Source organism: Thunnus maccoyii, chromosome 2 (genome assembly GCF_910596095.1).
Source record: "Thunnus maccoyii chromosome 2, fThuMac1.1, whole genome shotgun sequence".
NCBI lineage: Eukaryota > Metazoa > Chordata > Actinopteri > Scombriformes > Scombridae > Thunnus > Thunnus maccoyii.
Window position 1 is genome coordinate 3,726,457 of NC_056534.1, and position 21,493 is coordinate 3,747,949.

Here is a 21,493-nt window from a genome sequence, read left to right on the forward strand (position 1 = left end):
GTAATTTGGGTTCCTGGCAGCTTCATATTTTATTATATAGACAAAATTCAGTTAAAGTCATCCTGAGTATGCTGTAATAAGGAATACCACGCATGTGTTATCAAGACTATAAAATGAACCTGAACAGAGGTTTTTAAACTTTGACAAGGCTGTTAATTCTCCTCATTAGCGTCACAAAAAACACACCGTCATGTTCAGACAGTGAGTTCATTTTAACAAACCTTTTCCAATTGGCTCCTCAGTCCTGGTTGTGAAATGACAGTGGAGTCCAGAGCTGATCAACAGGCTGCCGCCTCTCTGCCTGGATCGATAACCACCTGCGTCATCTTTCAGGCGGCGCGTTTTGGGAGATCTAGACGCGCGTAATCCTCATATACAATATGAACTCCGTGAAATCTGACTCGTTAGTCCCCAAAATCTCCGAAATGGACATCGGAGTGGAGGAGGACGGGAGTAAGGGCGTCCTTCCTGTACGAGTGACTCCTCCCTCGGGTCGAACAGGAGCTTCAGTCGTCGGTTATGTCCTGTGACTGTTTCAGGGGCGGTTTTAGTGATTTTGGGGCCCTGGGCTAAAGTAAACTTGGGGCACCAGCTGCCAACCTTTTCACTCCATCCTTAACTTTTAAAGGATAAAGCTGACAATTTTCTGTATTTTTCTTATTATCAACAAATCTCATGTGCAGCTCCAAGCCAACAGGGAACTGATCTACTTACTTATTAAGTATTAAGTAAGTATTCCTCTGTGCCGTAGACCTCCGTTGTTCTCTAAAAATGATTAAAAACACTAATCGTTAAAAATGAGCCACACAAAAAATGAGTTTCTTAAGAAACAGCTCAAAAATCTTAAAACAGTGATCATGTTTTCTCTAGAGAGTAGTTCTGTGTAAGGCAGACGCTACTGAGCATGTGCAGGAACAAGACTGTCCTTCCAAGAAAAACTACATGATAGGGTTTAATATTTATATTATATTTATATACAATTATGACTCCCAGCAGTGGAACAGTTCACATGACTTTTTCACATCCAAAACAAACTGTTAAGATTTAAAGCTTGGTAGTTTTAGTTTAAGTCTTGACTTCCTCTCAGTCTGGACGTGTATATAACCCAACTCTTGTTTAATCATCTGTGGTGCAGCTGGACAGAAGCCACATAATTACAGCTATAACACTGAGATTAATGTAACTGAGATGTTTAAGCTCTAACCTCTCAGGCTCCCCTCCCCTAATCTCATCCTCAAACTCTCTGATTCATCCTAAAAATAACTCGTGGGGGGAAATCTGGTCGATGTCGGGCAGCGATGCCCACATGACACCAGCTGCTGTTTAACAGCTCAGCTGGTTCTGGGATGAATGAGACCAAACAAGATGTGATGAAAAAACACTGCATCTGCATCAAATGTTTGGCTGCATTTAAAAGGGAAACATTGATTTTACACATCTGTGTTTTTCAAAAATTCTTCTTGTTGTCAAACCCCAAGTTCCTACATTACCCACAATACAACTCAAGCAATGAAGGGAATGAAACTATCCATCCTGAGTCCTACAAGGTTAAGAGAGTTCAACCAAGCAGCAGCTACCACGTCTTGAGGTTGAAGTACCTTAAAGTGCCGCCGACAGCCACTAGATGCTCCAACTGACTCCCATTCAAAAAGCCTCAACTTCTCTCTAGAAATACTAAGTCAATCTTTTTTTTCAATGTGTCATTATGGTCTCAATCTCTAAATTCAGGCCCTCTAATAAGTGTGCTGTTGGTGATTTTGGAAATTATTGCTCCGTTAATAAGATTTGAAGACTTTTAGTAGCTTTGATGTCTGCTGTGGGTGTTGATTGACAGCTGTTATTGACAGTTTGCTCCAGGACTTGCACTGAGTCAGACTACTGTCTCAATATTTCACTAAGTTTAATGTTACTTGATAACGATACCCGCCCTGTTAGTTAGCTAACGTTAGCCTAAGTGTGCAGCGCTTGGTGTTCCCAGTAAGCTAGCGTTAGCTTGGGTCCGAGGTAGTGGGGTGTGTTTCCATCATGGATGTATCATAACAGCTGGATAGGGCGCCGCGGCTCAGCCTTGCAGACAATTTTTCCCGGTGGCCACTCGCGGTATTGCAGCAAAAAATCCCCCCTCTGACTGCCTGTAAAACTGTTGACAGGACGCCTCAAACTGCAAACAGCATCAATTATGACTCTTTCTGTTATGAACTTCTGATCCATGAAGGTTTTATGTTTGTAAAACTTTCCTTGAGCTGAGAAAAGTGATTTAAAAATCTGTGACGTCATCACAATGTAAAGTCTATGGGCCGAGCGGGAGCTCGCGGGCGGGGCTAGCGGGGGAAACACTACTGCGCATATTAAGTGGGCCGCACAAAGCGGAAACAAACCCGGAAGCTAGAAACTTTTTTTGGCGTATGCGCCAGGTGAGCAATTCCTATAGGACTGAATGGGCGCCATTTTTAGTCCCGTATCCAGCTCTTATAATACATCCATGGTTTCCACAGCGTGAGAGGCAACACCCCGCATGTAACGACTCAGAACCTCAGAACCAAAAAGCACGACCTCAGAGACAGGAGCAGAGTCCAGTAATCTTTAATCAGTCCAAAAAACAAGCAGGGGTCACAAACCAGGCAGACAAATCCAAGAGACTAGGCAAATCTCAAGACCGGGAAACAGGCAGGATATCAGGTAACAGGTGAGCAGACAGAGAGATAAAGGACAGCTAGGCAAACACATTAGTCAACTTGGCAAGGAGCATGAGAATGTGGACCAGTATATGAGGAGTGACTGATGAGTCTAATGGGTGAGGAAACTCAGGTGAAGGGAACGAGGTGATTGCAGGGCAGACGGGTGTGGCAGGATATGCGATGACAGGAGAGTTAATGATCAGGCAGATGAACAGCATGAAAGATAGTCACTAAGACGATGAACCCGTGACGCCGCATTCCTTATCTGGAAGGTCCTGGCACCAACTCTGAGCTTCAAACCGGCTCCAATAAAACCCACGGGTGACGTCACACCTCGCTACGTCCATCTTTATATACAGTCAATGAGTGCAACGCTAAATCAGTGGCGTACTCTTTAAACTTTACTTTTTACTTATTAAAATACTGGAAGAGTATTATATACATATGTTGCTGTTACATATTTGCACTTTCCATGAAATAAAAAAGTAAATAAAAACTTTTATGTTTTATTAATTCCTGCTCAGATCTCAGGAGCATCAATCTGAACAGAACTGTCCACCACAGCTCCACAAAGAGCCATAATTAGTGATTTGTCTCTCATCCATCATTCACCCTCATTATTATATATTATTCAGTAACTAATGCCTTCAGGAATACATGTTAGATTATCTGTATGTGAAACAAACAGCCACAATACAAGAAATGCTTAATTTACCTTGTGTATACTGATAAATGCACTTGTGACATAATATGTGTCTTTGTGGTATCGGATATTGTTGGTCAGGTACAGATTGGCCACTGCCATTGATCTGTGTCATATTTGTATTTTAAATGGTCTTTTATGTGTGTAAATGAATGAACTACGTGTACCTCCGACGTTTCTTTACTTCTGCATCACTTTAATAAATACGACGTCTTTCTCATTACTCACTTATTCAATTAGGAAGCACGTCTCATTCAGACCTGTATCAGTGTATGAGTCACACTGAAAAACGATTGTGAAGTCTAATAAAAAAAGAATAAATTAGATTTAAGCATTAAACCTGCAGAGTAATCGCTGCCTCGGATAAACTTTAGTTTCAGCTTCAGTTGTATTCAGAGTGAAAATCATATTTGAAAGTTTGATCCTGGACTGAAACCGGCAGCTTAACAAGGTGTGAATCTAGTTCATAAATCAAGAGGAAGATCAATTCATAAACCCATCTGCCATCAGGCCAACTAACTGTTCTCAAAAACTACAAGCAGACTTTACACAACCATGATTAATAGTGAAAGTGATGAAATGTTTCAACATGTGGCTCAAAGTCTTGACATTTACACTTTTTAGCAGTTTTTTTTTTTGATATCATGTTTGCTTTTCAATTCTCAACTTCTAAAACTCGCCAATAAAAGCTTCAAAGCGGACAAACAGAAACACACCTTGAAGCTTTACCCTGCGAGATCTGAAATTATTAACCACCTCGTAGACTTTATCCTCTGTATATCCTGTTTTATTCCATAGGGCTTAAGAAAGATTATTGTTGTATTGATGTCAATCAATCAATTAAACTGACACTATTGTTTTAGTACCACAGATGACTCAGAAAAAGTCTCATAAAATCGAGTCCAAACTTTATTGACTTAAAAGTTCATTTATCAAGCCGACATCAGCTGTTTATTGCGGGTCAGATGATATCGTCGGTCATTGATCTCTGAAGTTTATGTAGCTTTCTCCCTGAAGACAAACACATAAAATATCTCATCAAAATCCATGAAGTTTGGAGGGTTAGTAGAGAATAAAGTCTGGTTTTCAGTACTGGTTTCATGTCATGTTTTAAATTATGTTTAAAAAAAAAAATCCAGCCATCAGCATAAATGTCTAGAAACTGTTGTTCATTACTTTCTACTGTTTGTTTAAGTGAGGTAAACTGTAAAGCCACACTTTGCACATGTGGTGTAAAACTCTAGATGTCTATGCCCTGCAGGTTTTTGTTCCTCTAAAGAATTAATGAGCCATGCTTGATCTGTATATCTACCCAACACCAGGTGGGCTTGGACTGGAGTTTCATTACAATTTCATTTAGCAGACGCTTTCATCTAAAGCGACGTACATCTGAGCGCTGATACAACACAAGCAGGGATCTAGTCAGGAGAGAAAAACACGAGTAAGCACCATGAAGCTAAGTTTGACACAAGTGTTTTAAAGGGACAGGACCCTCCAAACTGCCACTATACTGTTTATCCTCTGTATGGTGGCCATTGAAGGACATCTCAAAATATATGAGATATATGTTGTTCTGGGGGCTAACTGTTGTGTATAATTAGAACTACAGGGATAAATAAAGATTTAAATGATTGAGTAACATTCTAACATTCATTATTATTCATTATATTAACATACTAATGTTAGCATTACATTAGTAAGCTAGCATTGAAGGAGGGTGACAGAGAAATACAGAATCAATAAAGTGGATTATGCTTTGCGCTAAAAGCTAAAATTCACTTCAGTGTTCACTTGCATGTTAAAGGATGTGTCTGGTGATATTCTATATTTTTCTTATTGCAGACCCAACCAACAATGAATTCATTGTACTAACAACTGTTGTGTGTGTGTGTGTGTGTATCCAAAGCCTGATATATCTTACTCCTCTGTGCCGTAGACCTCCGTTGTTGCCCAAAAATCATTAAAATCATGTAAATAAGCTACACCGCTGCACTGGGTGACATGTTCCTTCGTCCCTGAAGACGGTGGATGTCGTTGCTTGTTTAGAAACGTCTCCAAAGAGTAAAAACAGCGGTAAGATAGTAACTCTCAGGAGAGACGTTCCTAGTTCAGCAGACGCTACTGCGTAATAGGAACTATGCTGTTCTGTGTACAGAGCTTCACTAGCATGTTGTGCTACGTAATGCAACCTCTCTGCATTGTAAATTTCTCAAAGAACGTCAGTACAAAGTCAGGAGGTTGTGACATGTAGCGCAACAAGCTAGAAAAGCTATAAACAGAATCACATATTTTTACTCTTTGGAGCAGTTTCTAAACAAACTAACATGACCAAACTCTTCATGATGAAGGAACATCTCACCCAGTGCAGCGGTGTGACTCACTGACGTGTTTTTGGACAACAACGGAGGTCTATAGTACAGAGGAATAAGATTTATCAGGCTTTAGATACACACACAGTACTTGCTAGTAGATTAGTTCCATGAGATTTCTTGACAATAAGAAAAATATAGAAAATTGCCAAATAAATCCTTTAACAATTACTGGATGTAACATTTAGCATGTTAGCATGCTAATGTAAACATCTGATGCTTATGCTAGCGTTTATGGCTGCTAAAATGGACCTGATGTGAAGCATGCAACAGGTATTAAGGTCCATTCAGATTGGACAAGCGAAATTTCATCTCTCATCAACTGTACCAGTGTTTTTTTTTTTACAGTCAGTTGGAACATTTTCAACCTGTGTGGACTGATTGTGTCTTTGACTCAATTTACAACTTTTTGCATCTTTGCACCGACTTTATGTGCAATCGCTCAACATCAAACAACCGCTTCATGTTCAGTCTAAACACACCTGTAGAGTCAAAGTCAAACCACGCTGGTCATAACATTCACATTACACTGCAGTGTTTATTTGAGGATTTATTTCTGCTTTGCATCATTCAAAAATCCCAAAATTCAAACTGGTGGTTTAAACGGTGGCGCTGACAGCTCAAAGCTACGACAGTAAACACAAAAAGACAAAAGGAAATGATTAAAACATCATCAACTTGACAAAACATGCACAGAATTTAGAAAAAAGAGAATGAATACACAATATTTGTTGCACATTGTAGTGCGTTGAACTTTCATGGCCACCTTCGGTTTAGTATATATTTTTTTTTTAATCTCTTTTGGTCAGAGAGGAACCTTCATCCTATCAGAGGTTTCCCTCAAATGGAAAACATGATGTAGAAACACAGCAGTAAATCAGTGCTGCACTTTGAATTATAACAGATCAAGAAAGCAATAAAAGCTCTTTAACAAGTCAGACCCTTCAGAGTCACACGTGGACAGCTTGTGGAAAAAAATGCCAGGTTGTATCTTTAAGTGCACGCGTATGTTGATCAGATAACATGTTGATCAGATAACATGTCCTTTCTGAGTGTGCAGGCAGGTGCAGAAGCCATGTTGGATCCAGTCTGGTTATTTACAGGTCTGAACAAATCCCGTTTCTGTGTGAGGCTATTGAACTGTTGATGAAACACAGATAGTCGGAGTCACACCTCACTGTCTCTCTGCTGTCTTGAGATAAACTCTCACAGAGTTTTTAGGTGCGGTGAACTATTCTGTCGATGCTCTCCTGGATGTCAGACATCTTCTTCAGCACCTGGTTGACTTTGGCCTCGTCAAACTCCAGACACAAAAACTCTGAGTCCTAGTAGAAAAGAAGAAGAAGAAGAAGAAGAAGAAGAAAAAGATCTATTATACAACACGTAGTTCCGACAAAGCAATCTGATTGGTCAATTAGACATTTAGAACGTGCTCAAATCAACATGACAGCACACCTAGCCGTGCTCAAATGAAAAAAGCCTCATTACTAAATATATCACTCCGCCATTCATTAGAACTACAGACCGTGACGTTGCGCTGACAACAACAGTCACTTCCGGGTAGACGACTGGTGGTTGATTTGAATTGCGGAGATATGTGAACCTGGCAAACTTATTTTTTTCTGTTTTGAGTTGTCTTTCTTTATGTTTGTGAAACTGGATTGAACTGAACTGATTAGGGGTTGTGGGGAAAACAAAACGGACCCTTTACCCGGTGGATTGAACTCTGAGACCGGGACTGGGACGAGTTACACTCACACACACAGTGGAAAAACCCGAACCCTTCTCCACTTTTATCGTTACCTGGCTCCCCCATACACAACAAAACTTAGCCATTTTTCCTCCAGTTGAGAATTTATCTCAGCTTCCACTCCGGTAGCCTCCATCAGCTGTGGCGGTGCTACGGCGCTACTAGCTTAAAAACATCTGTGAAATTTGTTGACGTAGCAGCTAAATCTGTTCATGGAAAAAATATTTTTTTCAGCGGATATCTTAGTTATAACGAGACTGAGCTAGCAAAGCAGTTTTGTGTTTATACGTGAGGTATTTATTCAGTTTGGGAAATGCCGCGATCTCCGGAAAGCATTAGCTGACTCAGCAGGGACTAGAAATCGTCTCTGTTGCTAGGGCGTTGCTAAGGGTAAGTCTACTTGCTGGAGTGGTAAACTAGGTTTTATTACAAAGGAGTCTGCTGACGTGAGTGATTGTTTTCCAGGTATTAGTCGTACCCCATGTATTTCCATAGAAACGGAGATAACACAAGCAAGAAGTTTTTTTTATTTTTAGAGCGAACTGCCTCACAAGATGAATACATTTTGTTTATATCTTTTATTTTGCTGGTAAATATTGTATAATCGCAATATTGCTTAATTATAACACGTTTGCAGCGGTGGAAAGTTTACTGACGTACTGTTTTTCCATACTTCCACTCCACTACATTTCAGAGGGAAATATTGTACTTTCTGCTCTACACACAATGGATAATATAACAAGCTTTTAAAATACAACACATTGTTAAAGATGAAACCAGTGGTTTCCAACCTTTTTGTCTTTTGACGTCTTACAAAAAGCAGTGTGTAGTCGGGGTCACATTTCACATGTCTATGAGTTGTTAACAGCTCCACCAAATAGTGATTTTTCCCTCTAAACTTCTCACATGTGACCGAATCAGTACTTTTATTGGTTAGAAATACACATTAGCCAAAGGATCATTCATAATAAATTTGATGCACAGATGTATTATAGACATGCTACTAGACTCAAAGATGGCACCAATTCAAGCCAAAAAAGTTTCCTCTTATCTTGATTGCTTCCTTATTGTGCAGCCAACTGTACATGTGCATTATGAGCCAGGTTTAAATCCAAATATAGTGCAAATTTTAACTGAATTTCCAGAAAATCAGCAAAAGAAAATGCCAATTAATTAGTGTTTCCATCCACTGCTGTTATATGAATATCGAGATGTCTTGTCAACTGTCACTTTTATTCAATCCAGCTGTATAACAGTTTTGGACACATGCAACTGCAGCTCAAAGTGGATTCTTAAAACTTCAGCTCTATTTTCTTTTGACTTTGGCTGTAACTACATTAATTGTATATAAGTGTTGTCTAGTAAACAGCCGTACTGTAGCTGAACTCATCCAGTGTAGGCTGACAGAAGTTGCTACTTGCAGCTGGTGTAGACAAGATGTTACAGCCATGTCTACTGGGAAAATGGAGAATTAAAATGGCCAAACTATTTTTTTTTTATTAATAAGAAGCCTTTCATTTAAAACATACACATTTGAACAGGGCAGATTAATGCATCACCTGCACCGCTGATGAGTCTACCTGATATTTGAGCTCTTTCACAGACCTGCACTTTGTTCATCATTACATGCTACTTAAAAAATGAATGAGGTCTACTTCAGAGGGTTTCCCTTTGTTCTCCAGAAAGGACATCACACCGTGATGATCCCTCTCCTGGTTTCCATGGATACCGCTAGTCTCTCTGTCTATCGTCTATTGTTCAGTTAGAGTGGTGTCACTTACCACTCGAAGAGGAGACATCTTGGTTTTGCTTTTTTTTCATTTTACAATTTGTGTGACTTAGTGAACAGTAGGTTCAAGTTTAAGATCAGCAGTGGTACAAATAGCAGATTTAAAACAAACACAGACGAGGTTTAAGCATTAACACTCTTATAGAAGATGCTCCTGTGTCTCTGTTATGTGTTTGTTATTATAGTACATAATAGTTAGAGTACAGTCAAAGACATAGAGGTTGTTAAATAGTTCTCAGTAATAAAGAAATGTAGAGATTTTCAGTTCTATTATCCATTTACATTTACTTCAACTTTATTGTCACATCTAGACAGTTTAAAGTAAAGAGGACACTATAACTTTTACACATCTTATGGTTCTTACACTGTTCTCCACTGACACATTCGATTGACCATTATCATGACGTACGTTAGCGTGTTTCCATGCCAACATGCTAAATATAACATGCTAAAGATCAGCACGTTATCCGACAGTTATCGTTTTCACATGCTAATTGTAGCAATCAGTGTTTACATGCTAATATTAGCATGTTTACATACTAATCATTATCAGGTTAAAGGAAATCCATTCTGACAGCATTTTTTTAAAAATGTTTTTGGAGCGTTTGAGACCTTTGTCTGCCTTCAGATGTGTTTTTATTTCTCCAAATGTTATCAATACACTGTCTGAGGAAACACAAAGAGGGAATTTGATGGTAAAAAGACTGTAAATGTGTCAGATATCCACTTGATATGACTAACTCAGACTGCTGAAGCTGAATAGAAGCTTCACAGAGACTTTTAAATGACTGTGTAGACACACTGTGGATTTTGGCCTCCACCACTTCCATTGAAAGCACATTTGAAGGATCTTTTAATATCCAGTATGAACAGGAGGAAAACCTCTTTCACTGTTCATATGGACACCTGACTGCTGTTTTATGACACTTGAAAAATGGTGAACTTATCCTTTAACCTTATATCTTGATAAAGTTACCCTCCATATTTGGCTATTTTGAATTTTAAAGAATCTAAATGTTCATTTCTGTCTCTTTTGCTGACTGACAGGCACTGAAATGATCAATACTGCGTCTCTATTTTGCTTTGCTTTTACTTTATTTTGGACTCTGGCTCTCTGTTCCCTCACAGGGCAACAACGACCAAGAAAATCAGCTGCACAAATATCTATTTTGAGGCTTGAGCTCTACACAAATGATCCATGCTGATTTACTGTGAGTGGATCCACCAGACTGCCTCTAACTTACAGTCAATTCAGAAGTAAATAAAAGACATCTTGGTCTTGATCTTCTCATTTGAGGATTTAGAAAACCAGTTTCCTCCACAGTGAAGAAGGAAATGTTACACATTCACTTCCTCCACCTACTTCTGCAGCCTTCAGGCTCCTGTTGTCTATAATTAGATTTGAATTTGAATGAACTATTAATAGTGTGAATCCTGCAGTCGTTCAGTATTTTACAGCACAGTCAGAGCGAGCTGCTCTCGTCTGTTGACCTGCAGACAACACTGAAGACATCTATCGAATGATTTAGCCCCAAAACTGATCTTTGGTTTGTCTTCTGGTTTTAAGTACTGAGATGTTTAGGAGTATCAGTCCAATGCTGTGATTCCTACTAACAGTGTTTTTACTTTATATCAGCTTCACTCGTCGCTCACATCTAATGTGAATTTTGTGACTGGCAGCTGGATCCTCTTTATTACATCAAGACATTTCACCCTGAAACAAGATGAACAGGGACAGTGGGAAATTAAATCAGAAAAAAAAACTTCATGCTCAAACAGTAAATTAAAGCTTAATTTTAAAAAACAGAGAAAACTATATATATTTATATATTTAGTTTTTCCTTTTAATTTAATTTCTGGATAAATTTACCCTCCATATTTAACTGAATCTGAATTTTCATTTCTTTTTCTGACAATTTTACACTTTAAACTAATATAGAGCTGCGATTATTAGTGAATTAATCGATTAGTCGCCAACTATTAAATTAATTACCAACTATTTTGATAATTAATTAAACTTTTTAAGAAGAAAATTCTCTGATTCCAGCGTCTAAAATGTGAATATTTTCTGGTTTCTTTCATCGTCTATGACAGTAAACTGAATATCTTTGTGTTGTGGACAAAGACGTCATCTTTGGGAAACAGATTTTCTGACATTTTATGGACCAAACAACTAACTGATTAATGGGGAAAATAACCAACAGATTAATCAATAATGAACTGCAGCTTTATAAGGCTCCAACTTCAAACAACAAACCTCAAACATCCCTTTCAGAAACACATTCATGTGTGAATATAAAATAAATAAAGTATTACTTGGTATGTAAACAGAAGTTTCCAATAATCACAATGTGGAGCAAACACATGTATGAGAGGTTAATTTATTTTAGATTAAATTCAGATTAACTGAGAAAATAAACCAACAGATGAATTGATAATGATAATTGATAATGATAATAATCGTTAGTAGCAGCTGTTACAGCTCCGTCATAGATCTGATCAGTGTTCAGTGACGATGTTGAAGCCTTTAAGAGTTTCTAGTTCAGAAACTCTACACTCCCTTCAGAATAAGTCTCTCTCTCTGTTTGTGGGATCGTTGTGTGACACACCTTACCCACACAGATCAACGAGGGTCATGAAACATTTTATACTCAAGTTGAAACAGTTTTATGGATCAGACATGAATTATAGGTGGTTTTTCTGTTGCATCATGTGTATTTGTATTAAGGCACTCCCAGGTCATACACTGAGTCATCTTATTAGTAATCCTGCTTTGTTTATCTTGTAATAGCTCCTAGTTAATGGATTCATGATTTTAACTTTATTACTAGTTAAAGTCCTCCATTATTTTATTCATGTGAACTGGAGCAAAGTTTTCCTTCTACAGTGAAACTCTACAGAGCAGCTGAAGAAGAACTGGAGTAGATCTGCAGTGTCGATTGATGGGAAATTAATTGGAAATTACTTTGATAATCCGATAATAGTTTCAGTCATTTATTTTACAGCAGAAATTTGCTGGTTGCAGCTTCTCGAATGTGAGTTTTTCTGTGTCTGTAGATCAGATCAATTTATAACAGGCATTCTCTAGACAAAGAGATTAATTGAGAAAATAAAAGTCAGATTGGTCGATAATGAAAATAATCTGTAGTTGCAGCTTTAAACTCGAGGCTTCACTCCTCATTAGACCATCGTGCACTCGAGAAAGAGAGAAACAGGCTCGAGGAATTATTGTTTTTTGAGCGCCGAAGCAGAAGATGGAGAAAGCAGCCGAGTGTCGAACAGGAAGGACTCTGCAGACAGGAAAACCTCCAGACCGCCTGCTGATGTGGGGCATCGCTGAGGAAACCTGAACCTTGACCTGTACTGGGCTTGAGCCTCGAGATGGAGGTCTGCTGGTGGTCAACATGCTTAAAATATCTACTCTATACACACACAATCACACACACACAATCAGACAACAATAGATAATCCACTTGGGACGTCTGGGCTCAAAGCATTTTACAAACTGAACAATGTAAATGTAATTTTCCAGATTTTACCGGAACATTTGGCTCCATTGTAACCGTTAAAAAACAAAGAACATCGCAAAAGGTAAATAAATAATAATATATAATAAATAATAAATAAATTAAATCCATCTACATGATCCAGGTCTACAGTCTCTGAGTGCAGAACCAGTAAAAACATCAGTCATCAGTACCAGTGTCGGTGGATTTTAGATATTTTCTCCCAACAACAAATGTGAACAGAAGCCTAAAATCTAAAATGTGGTTAATTTATTATATCTCGCAAATCTAAAAACAGCAACTTCCCCGCTAAGAATTCTATACAGTTAACTAGTTTCTGTGTTTATTTTTGGTCTTTGGACTCAGAGACAAACGTTTGATTTATGTGAAATTAAGGTTTATATGGAAAGACGGCACATGACTCATAGTCAACACGGATATCTAGAAGAATATCAGATATATTAGATAAATATTAGGTGCATTTCATAACTTTAGTTCACACTTACTCAGATCAACTGACACCGAACTAAACAGGTTTTTCCACTTTTTTTTGGCCAATTCAGCAGTTTTCACTGTTGGCAGGTGAGTGAAAAACGCTCCGTAGGCGGATAAATTCCACAAAATTAAAAAAATGAAAATGGAGATAAATTCTTATTTTAGTAGTCAGGATAATTAGGCCACAATTAAACGTTGAGACAAAATGTGTTTCTTTACGGACACGAGGAGACCTGAGTGACCTCCGTGCAGGATCTCAGTGGTTGCCGAGCAACACAACGTCAGTCATAAAGCCTACCTGTCGCTCAGTGTGATGTCTGTTCAGTTTGTGCTCCTTTCTGGCTGCTGAGACTAAAAAAATCTGTTTACGTTGGTGGAAGCTGTTACGTATTTGTCCACAATTTGTAGGTTTAAACGCACAATATATAATTTCAGCCGCTAGGCGTCTCAATCAACACAATAACAAAAGACAGAGTGTGATGACGGTGTGAAGTAGCAAGGGATCATGGGAGTTGTTGTCTTCGTTGTTAAATAACCAGCTTCACCGGAATAGGATTACTCCAGTGTTCATCAGTCTCCTCTCCAGAACAAACAGACCCGGAGATTACAGGTAAAAACACTGAATAAAGCTGTTTCACCTAAAAAAAAAAAATCAGTGTTTCTCCGCCGATGTACGGCGACCACCGGACGTCCGATACGGGCTGTTAGCCGAGCTGCTGCTAACACTTGTTCGGTTTATTTCTCTTATAACTTTAGATCCAGACGTTCGGCCGGTTTCTCCCGGGAGCCGAATTATCCGCAGAGGTCTCCTCCTCTCCAAAAAACAAACGTACACGCAGATTAAAATCGTTAAAATACTAATTAAAGCTGTTCCACCTAAAAAAATCAGTGTTTCTCCGACGATGTTTGGTGACCACCAGACTTCCTGGAGGGGCTGTTAGCCGAGCTGCTGCTAACGTTTGCCCAGTTTATTTCTCTGATAACTTAAGATCCAGACGTCCAACGACTAAAATCCTTCTTCCAGCTAAAAGATATAGTTAAAAAGCGACCTAAATTTATCATGAAAATGTGGCTTAAAACTGGATAAAAGTCAATTTATAACAGTTTGTGTGGAACAACCACAACGCCGATGTACTATCTTGTATGTGTGTAAGTGACTCTTTGGTAGACGCCATTGTAGCGGACAAACACAGCGCCGCCGTATGCATCTTGTACGTGTTTACTCTTTGGTAGAGGAGGTATGACGCCATCGACAGGCGACCAAATGAAACCGTTACTTTGATTAAATTACAGATTTCTCTGGGTTTGAAACTTGTTGGAAACATTTGGGATAATGTAAGTACACAACTCAACAACATATATAACATAGGTCTAGTTGTTTTTAGACATTTTAATGTGGAATAATTACATAATATAGCTTTAAGTAAGTCAAAGTAATGTTTGCAAAAAAATATAAAAACATTGTGTGAATCCTTAAAGTCAAGCAAACATGGTCAATGTATTTTAATTCTTTTTAAAAATTTGCAAAGCAGATTTTTTGGAATATTTTAAATGCAAAGATCAGAATCTGTTAGTTTGATTTGTTTTTTTTTATTTCCATTCAATTCTTGATTCAGTGACATCAGATAAAAACTAATATTGCATAAAGCTCTTCACAGTTAATCACTTTTGTTTCCTTGAATGTTACAGGCTTCAGTGTCAACACATTTCATGGTTATAAAACTATGAACTAAGGGTTTTTTTCTTCAGCAAATGCAAAAAAAGGACTAAAATAATTTCTATTTTTTAATCCTACATGTGTAAAACAGTTGAGCAGGAATAATATAACACCTTCATGAAGACATGTTACAACACACAGCAGGATCTCTGATGAAATATGAAGATGCTGTTGACATTTTTCCCACCAAAAACCAGATTTTATTCAGGAATTAAAGCCTCAGTATGATCAGCACTGATTCCTCAGGTAGTTTTTATCCTCTGGGACTGGCTCTCAAAACAGTTTTGAGCTCAGGACCCAGATTGAGTAAATTAGCCCCCTCACGGGACCGTGGCCTATTAAAACCCACCAGTAATCCGTCACATTCAGATCCAGGCCTGTTTGCTGCCATATTGGAATCCACCCAAACCCCCAATTCACGCCCACAGAGTTTTCTGGTATTTAGAGGGTATAATAATACATGTTTGTTCAAGAACGTTCCCCTCGTTCCACCCAACAGACTCTACAGTGTGTCTTACCTGACGGATGTCCTTTCAAATCAGAAACGGCAACATGAAATACTGAGTTTATATTACTAAGATTCACCAAAGAATACTATAAAAACTGAAACAATTACCTCAAGCACACATCTGACACTTTGAATTACACCTAAAATTAGCTTAACTGCATCAGAGCAGTCTGTTTACAACACTATTTTGACAATCTAATAATCATTTTTGTCATTTATTAAGCAGAAAAGCCCCAAATTTGCTAGTTTCAACTTGTCCAAAGTGAAGATTTTATGATTATATTTGTCTCTTATGATGATAAACTGAATATTTTGAGGTTTTGAGTTGATTCTGGGAATTTATCACAGGCACTATTCACTATTTTTTTTTTTTTTTACATTTTACAGACCAAACAACTAACTAACTCATAATGAAAATAATCGTTAGTTGCAGCTGTAGTAAACTGATACATGATAGCAGGAGACGCATTAGCATCTACAACGCAGTTAGTTTTAAAGTTAAGTGTTAATATTTGATTTTTATTGTTTTATTTTATGTCCACATGTAAATATTTGACACAAATAATGACACAACTTCATGTTGTAATGTGTCCAATTTCCATATTATAAAGTACAATACACACTATAAAGCTAATGATTTATTTATTTATTTATTATTTATTTACGAGCTGTGAAACCGCCGTCCTTAATTCTTTATGTTTTTCTGTTGCATTGTTGGACTACAGTGTCAATCACAAACACTCAAAACAGAAGCAACATTAGTTATCATGTTGTCATTTTTATAAATTGAATGTTGTTTTGTCTTTGTTAACCTTCTATACAGTGTGTGTATTTTAGAATTTAAATGTACCTTAGTCCATTAGTCTTTATATTAAAAAACTAATCTGTGATCTGTGTGTAGTTGGATATGTGTTATTATTATGTTGTCATTAGACAGGACAGCAGTCAGGTGTGACTGCAACACTCCAGTCTCCAGCTGGAATCAAACTGGGAACATGCAGCTATGAAGACGCCACATATGTTTTATGTTTAATCCCAGTTAAAGCTATAATATGTAATTATTCCACATTAAATGTCTAAAAACAACTAGACCTATGTTATATATGTTGTTGAGTTGTGTACTTACATTATCCCAAATGTTTCCAACAAGTTTCAAACCCAGAGAAATCTGTAATTTAATCAAAGTAACGGTTTCATTTGGTCGCCTGTCGATGGCGTCATACCTCCTCTACCAAAGAGTAAACAGGCACAAGATAATACGGCGGCGCTGTGTTTGTCCGCTACAATGGCGTCTACCAAAGAGTAACTTACACACATACAAGATAATACATCGGCGTTGTGCTTGTTCCACACAAACTGTTATAAATTGACTTTTATTCAGTTTTAAGTCACATTTTCATGATAAATTTAGGTTGTTTTTAACTATATCTTTTAGCCGGAAGAAGGATTTTAGTCATTGGACGTCTGGATCTTAAGTTATCAGAGAAATAAACTGGACAAACGTTAGCAGCAGCTCGGCTAACAGCCCCTCCAGGAAGTCCGTTGGTCACCAAACATCGTCGGAGAAACATTGATTTTTTTTAGGTGAAACAGCTTTAATCAGTATTTTAACGATTTTAATCTGCGTGTACGTTTATTTTTGGAGAGGAGGAGACCTCTGCGGATAATTCGGCTCCCGGGAGAAACCGGTCGAACGTCTGGATCTAACGTTATAAGAGAAATAAACCGAACAAGTGTTAGCAGCAGCTCGGCTAACAGCCCGTACCGGACGTCCGGTGGTCGCCGTACATCGGCGGAGAAACACTGTTTTTTTTATTTTTTAGGTGAAACAGCTTTATTCAGTGTTTTTACCTGTAATCTCTGGGTCCGTTTGTTCTGGAGAGGAGGAGACCCCTGCGGGTAAAAACATCCCGAATGATGAACACTGGAGTAATCCTATACCGGTGAAGCTGGTTATTCAACAACGAAGACAACAACTCCCATGATCCCTTGCTGCTTCACACCGTCATCACACTCCGTCTGTTGTTATTGTTTTGATTGAGACCCCTAGCGGCTAAAATTATATATTGTGCGTTTAAAAGATCAATTTCAGGAAATAAAAACAGGTGTGGAACTGTTATTGTTCTTTCGAGTGAGGCATTGATCCTGCAGTAGAAGACTGACGTAGTTCTGGTCTGTTTCCAGTGCGAATAAGTGAAACTGAAGGTCTCACCTGTCCGGTCCTGCCCAGCTCCAGCTCCATCAGAGCGACGGGGCCGCTGTGAGCAGCGTCCCCCCGGCTGGCGGCGGTCTGGAGGTCCACCCTCCAGGAGAGGCCCCTGAGGCCGGGCTCCCAGCGGCTTTGAGCCAGCAAGCTCTCCCTCACCCGGACCCGCTGGCTCTTCCAGAAGCGGGAGAGAGCGGCGGCCTGTTCTGCCGTCACGCCACCGCCCTGCTTCTTGGTCTGAGCCGTGAGGAAGGCCTCCAGCTGAGCGTGGTCCATGTCTGCCGTGGCGATGGACTGCGAGACGGAGGAAGAGAACAGCGGGAGGATAAATACAGCATCCTGCTAACAGGATTTATTATTAAAGATAAAAATGTAGATATAAAACCAGTCAGAGCTGCCACCAACATGTTTTAATACATATTTATTGATGAACTGATCAATGAAACATGAAATATAGGAAGTCTTGGATCTATAGCAACCAGTTTAACCAAATTCCATAATTAACTGTTAACATCACTGTTATTACTATTTTGTTAGTGTGTTGTGCTGCTCTGTAAACTCCACAAATATATAAAATATAATAAACAATAAATAAAAAAATGATCTGACACTCGGTCTCTGTCATCAGTTCACCTGTTTCTGTCATGTGACCATCAGCTGATTGGTTCTCGTTCTCAACGACTGCGACTAACAATTATTTTCATTATCAATTAATTTTTCCAGAATATTTTTTCTATTAATCGATCAGTTTATTAGTTGTATAAAATGCCCGAAGTGACGTCTTCAAATGTCTCGTTTTGTCCGACCAACAGTACAAAACTCTAAAATATTCAGTTTAAGATCACAGAAGACAAAGAAAACCATAAAATCCTCACATCTGATGAGCTGGAACCAGATAATTTGTGGCATATTTACCCCCAAAATTGACCAAAACAATTATTAAATCGTCAAAACAGTTGCAGATTAATGACAAAAAGGGCTGTTTTAACTGAACTATTAAACTATTTTAAAGCTGCAACAATTAGTCCATTGATAAGAGAATTAATCAGAAACTATTTAGATAATCAGTCAATTCTGGTTCCAGCTCCTCAAATGTGAATATTTGCTGCTTTTCTTTGTTCTTTATGAGAGTAAATTTAATATCTTCAGGTTTTGGACTGTTGGTCGGACAAAACAAGAGATAAAAATCCATGAAAACATTTTACTGGTTTATTAGAATCTGTTCATTTTGAACTTTGTCTTTTATTGTTTGTAATTTCTTTTATTATTTAACTGTTCATTATCCTTTATTATTGTCTTACATGTATCTTGTGTGTTTGTCGATCACCTGTAAAGCACTTTGAACTGTATTCGACTTGTATGAAAAGTTCTGTATAAATTAGGTTTGATTGATCGATTGATCTCCCTGAACTATAGGAAATTGACAAGTTTAAGTAATTGATAGACTAAATTTAATTTAATATTATTCAAACAAGAACTGTGGTTCAAGATCATAATAAAGAAAAGAATAACATCTTAAAAAAGCAAAGTTAGAAAGATCTTAGGACTGAATTCTAATTTAATTTAATTTTTATTTTATAGGGACGATGCGACAACACAGAGCATGAAACTGATGTGCTGCACAGAGACTCAGTAATAAAACTAGACAGTAACGGACCTCCACACCTGCTGACCTTTGAACTCATATATTGTGGTTCTTTTAGTGCTCAATGTGCAATATAACTGGATATTGTATATGTTCTTGTCTATAGTGTGTGGCAGCTTACTTGACCTGTTTATGTTGCTTGTGTTATATTTATTTAGGAAAAAAAAGAGAAGTGAATCTTATTCTGTTGTTGAGGTTATTGCAGGTCACTGTTCACCTGAACTGTGAGGTGAGAACTGGGACGTATGTTGGTGCTGCCACCTGCTGACAACAGCTGAGACACACAGGAATATACTAATGAATGAAAACATAACCGACCAAAGGACGGAGTCACAGGTTTTCAAGTGTGTCTTAAAACAACAGTCAGGAGCCCAAATGAACATTAAACATGTTTTTCTTGCTGTAATCATTCCTCCTGTTCATACTGACTAGTAGAAGATCCCTTCATAATGACCTTACAATGTAAATCCACAGTCCTCCTTCTCTGCAAAAATGTATTTAAAAGTTTATCTGAAGCTAATATGAAGCTTCAGCGTCCAAATGAGTCAAATCAAGTAGATATCTTTCAACGTTACAGTCTTTTTAGTGCCAAAGTTCCTCTTTTTGTTACTATACTTCCACCGCAGCTCAACAGGGAAACACTGTCCGAGGAAACACAAAGAGGGAATTTGATGCTTAAAAAGACTGTAAATGTGTCAGATATCCACTTGATATGACTAACTCAGACTGCTGAAGCTGAATAGAAGCTTCAAATCTACTTTTAAATGTATTTTGGCCTCCATCACTTCCATTGAAAGCACATTTGAAGGATCTTTTAATAGTCAGTATGAACAGGAGGAATGATTACAGCGAGGAAAACCTCTTTCACTGTTCATATGGACACCTGACTGTTGTTTTAAGACACACTTGTAAAATTGTGAACCCGTCCTTTACTGCAGTCGATTAGATTAGCTGATTACGGCCTTTCCTCTGGCACCACCCTCAGGCCAAACTTTACATTTTTGCCCCACTAGTGTTCAGAGTCAGAGAAATGCAGGTTTCCAAGTGACGTAGTGAGATGTGCACACATGCAGGGGTGTAGAGAACAAACCTGCCAGTATAACAGTTACAAAATACTGCTTTCAACTCCTATTTAACTAAAAGTACTTACAGCTTAATTTACTTAAAAGTGTGTGGACACACTGTGGATTTTAGCCTCCATCACTTACACTGAAAACACATTTAAAGGGGATCTTTTAATAGCCAGTATGAACAGAAAAACCTCTTTCACTGTTCATATGGACACCTGACTGCTGGTTTAAGACACCTGGATAACTGTGAACCGACACTAACATTTAGAACAGTCCAATCAGAATTGATCCACTTATTATTAGCTGATATTTACCTGAAATCCTTTACAAAGCAGAATCTGCCCCTAATTATAAAACTCTCTCACATACTGCTGATTAAGCTTGACTTTTGTCAGCATCTTATATTTCACTGTTCCTTTATTTTACAGCCGTAATTACTGTAAAAGACACTTTGGCTACATCTGCTGCGACCATATATTCACTGCTGGCATTTATAATGTCAGTAATCAGAATGAAATGATTGCTTTTTATATATAAATGATGTGGTCTGTCGTTACTTCCAGGTGTTGTGTTTTACCTTTAAGAGACCTTTCATCTTCTCGTGCAGAGCCTTGAACTCCTCGTGCGACAGTTCGGGATATAACTCATGTTTCAGCAGCTCCTCTGTGATTTCTGTGTTGTTGTAATAAACTTTCTGAGCTATTCCATTCAACAGACCGCTCAGAGACTTCGCTGCCTCCACGTCCGCCATGTTTTCTTTTTTTCCTCATCACAGGGTCACGTGAAGCGGGATGGATCGTGTCACGTGAAGCGCTGCGCCACACGGCATTGTGGGAGTTGTAGTTTTACCGCGCCAGAAAGTTTTGTATTGCTAATGTGGACATTATCATATCACCAGTGGTGGAAAGTAACTAATTACATTTACTACTGTACTTAAAGTACAATTTTGAGGTACTTGTACTTAATTTGAGTATTTCCATGTGATGCTACTTTCTACTCCACTACATTTATTATTATGCCGTTGCAGAGGACAACAATGCAGGAGCTGCTCCAATAA

At 38.3% G+C, this 21,493-nt stretch overlaps 1 protein-coding gene across 1 annotated transcript; it reads right to left on the reverse strand.

The window, feature by feature from the left end:
* Positions 1-6,263: 6,263 nt before the first annotated feature.
* On the reverse strand, positions 6,264-21,219 carry commd1 (copper metabolism (Murr1) domain containing 1). The gene is made up of 3 exons (XM_042399331.1): positions 21,014-21,219; positions 17,728-18,015; positions 6,264-7,075 (listed from the first exon to the last, which is right to left on the reverse strand). The coding sequence occupies exons 1-3, from the start codon at positions 21,185-21,187 to the stop codon at positions 6,968-6,970; spliced, it is 570 nt and encodes a 189-aa protein (XP_042255265.1). The 5' UTR covers positions 21,188-21,219; the 3' UTR covers positions 6,264-6,967.
* Between the last annotated feature and the right edge of the window lie 274 nt (positions 21,220-21,493).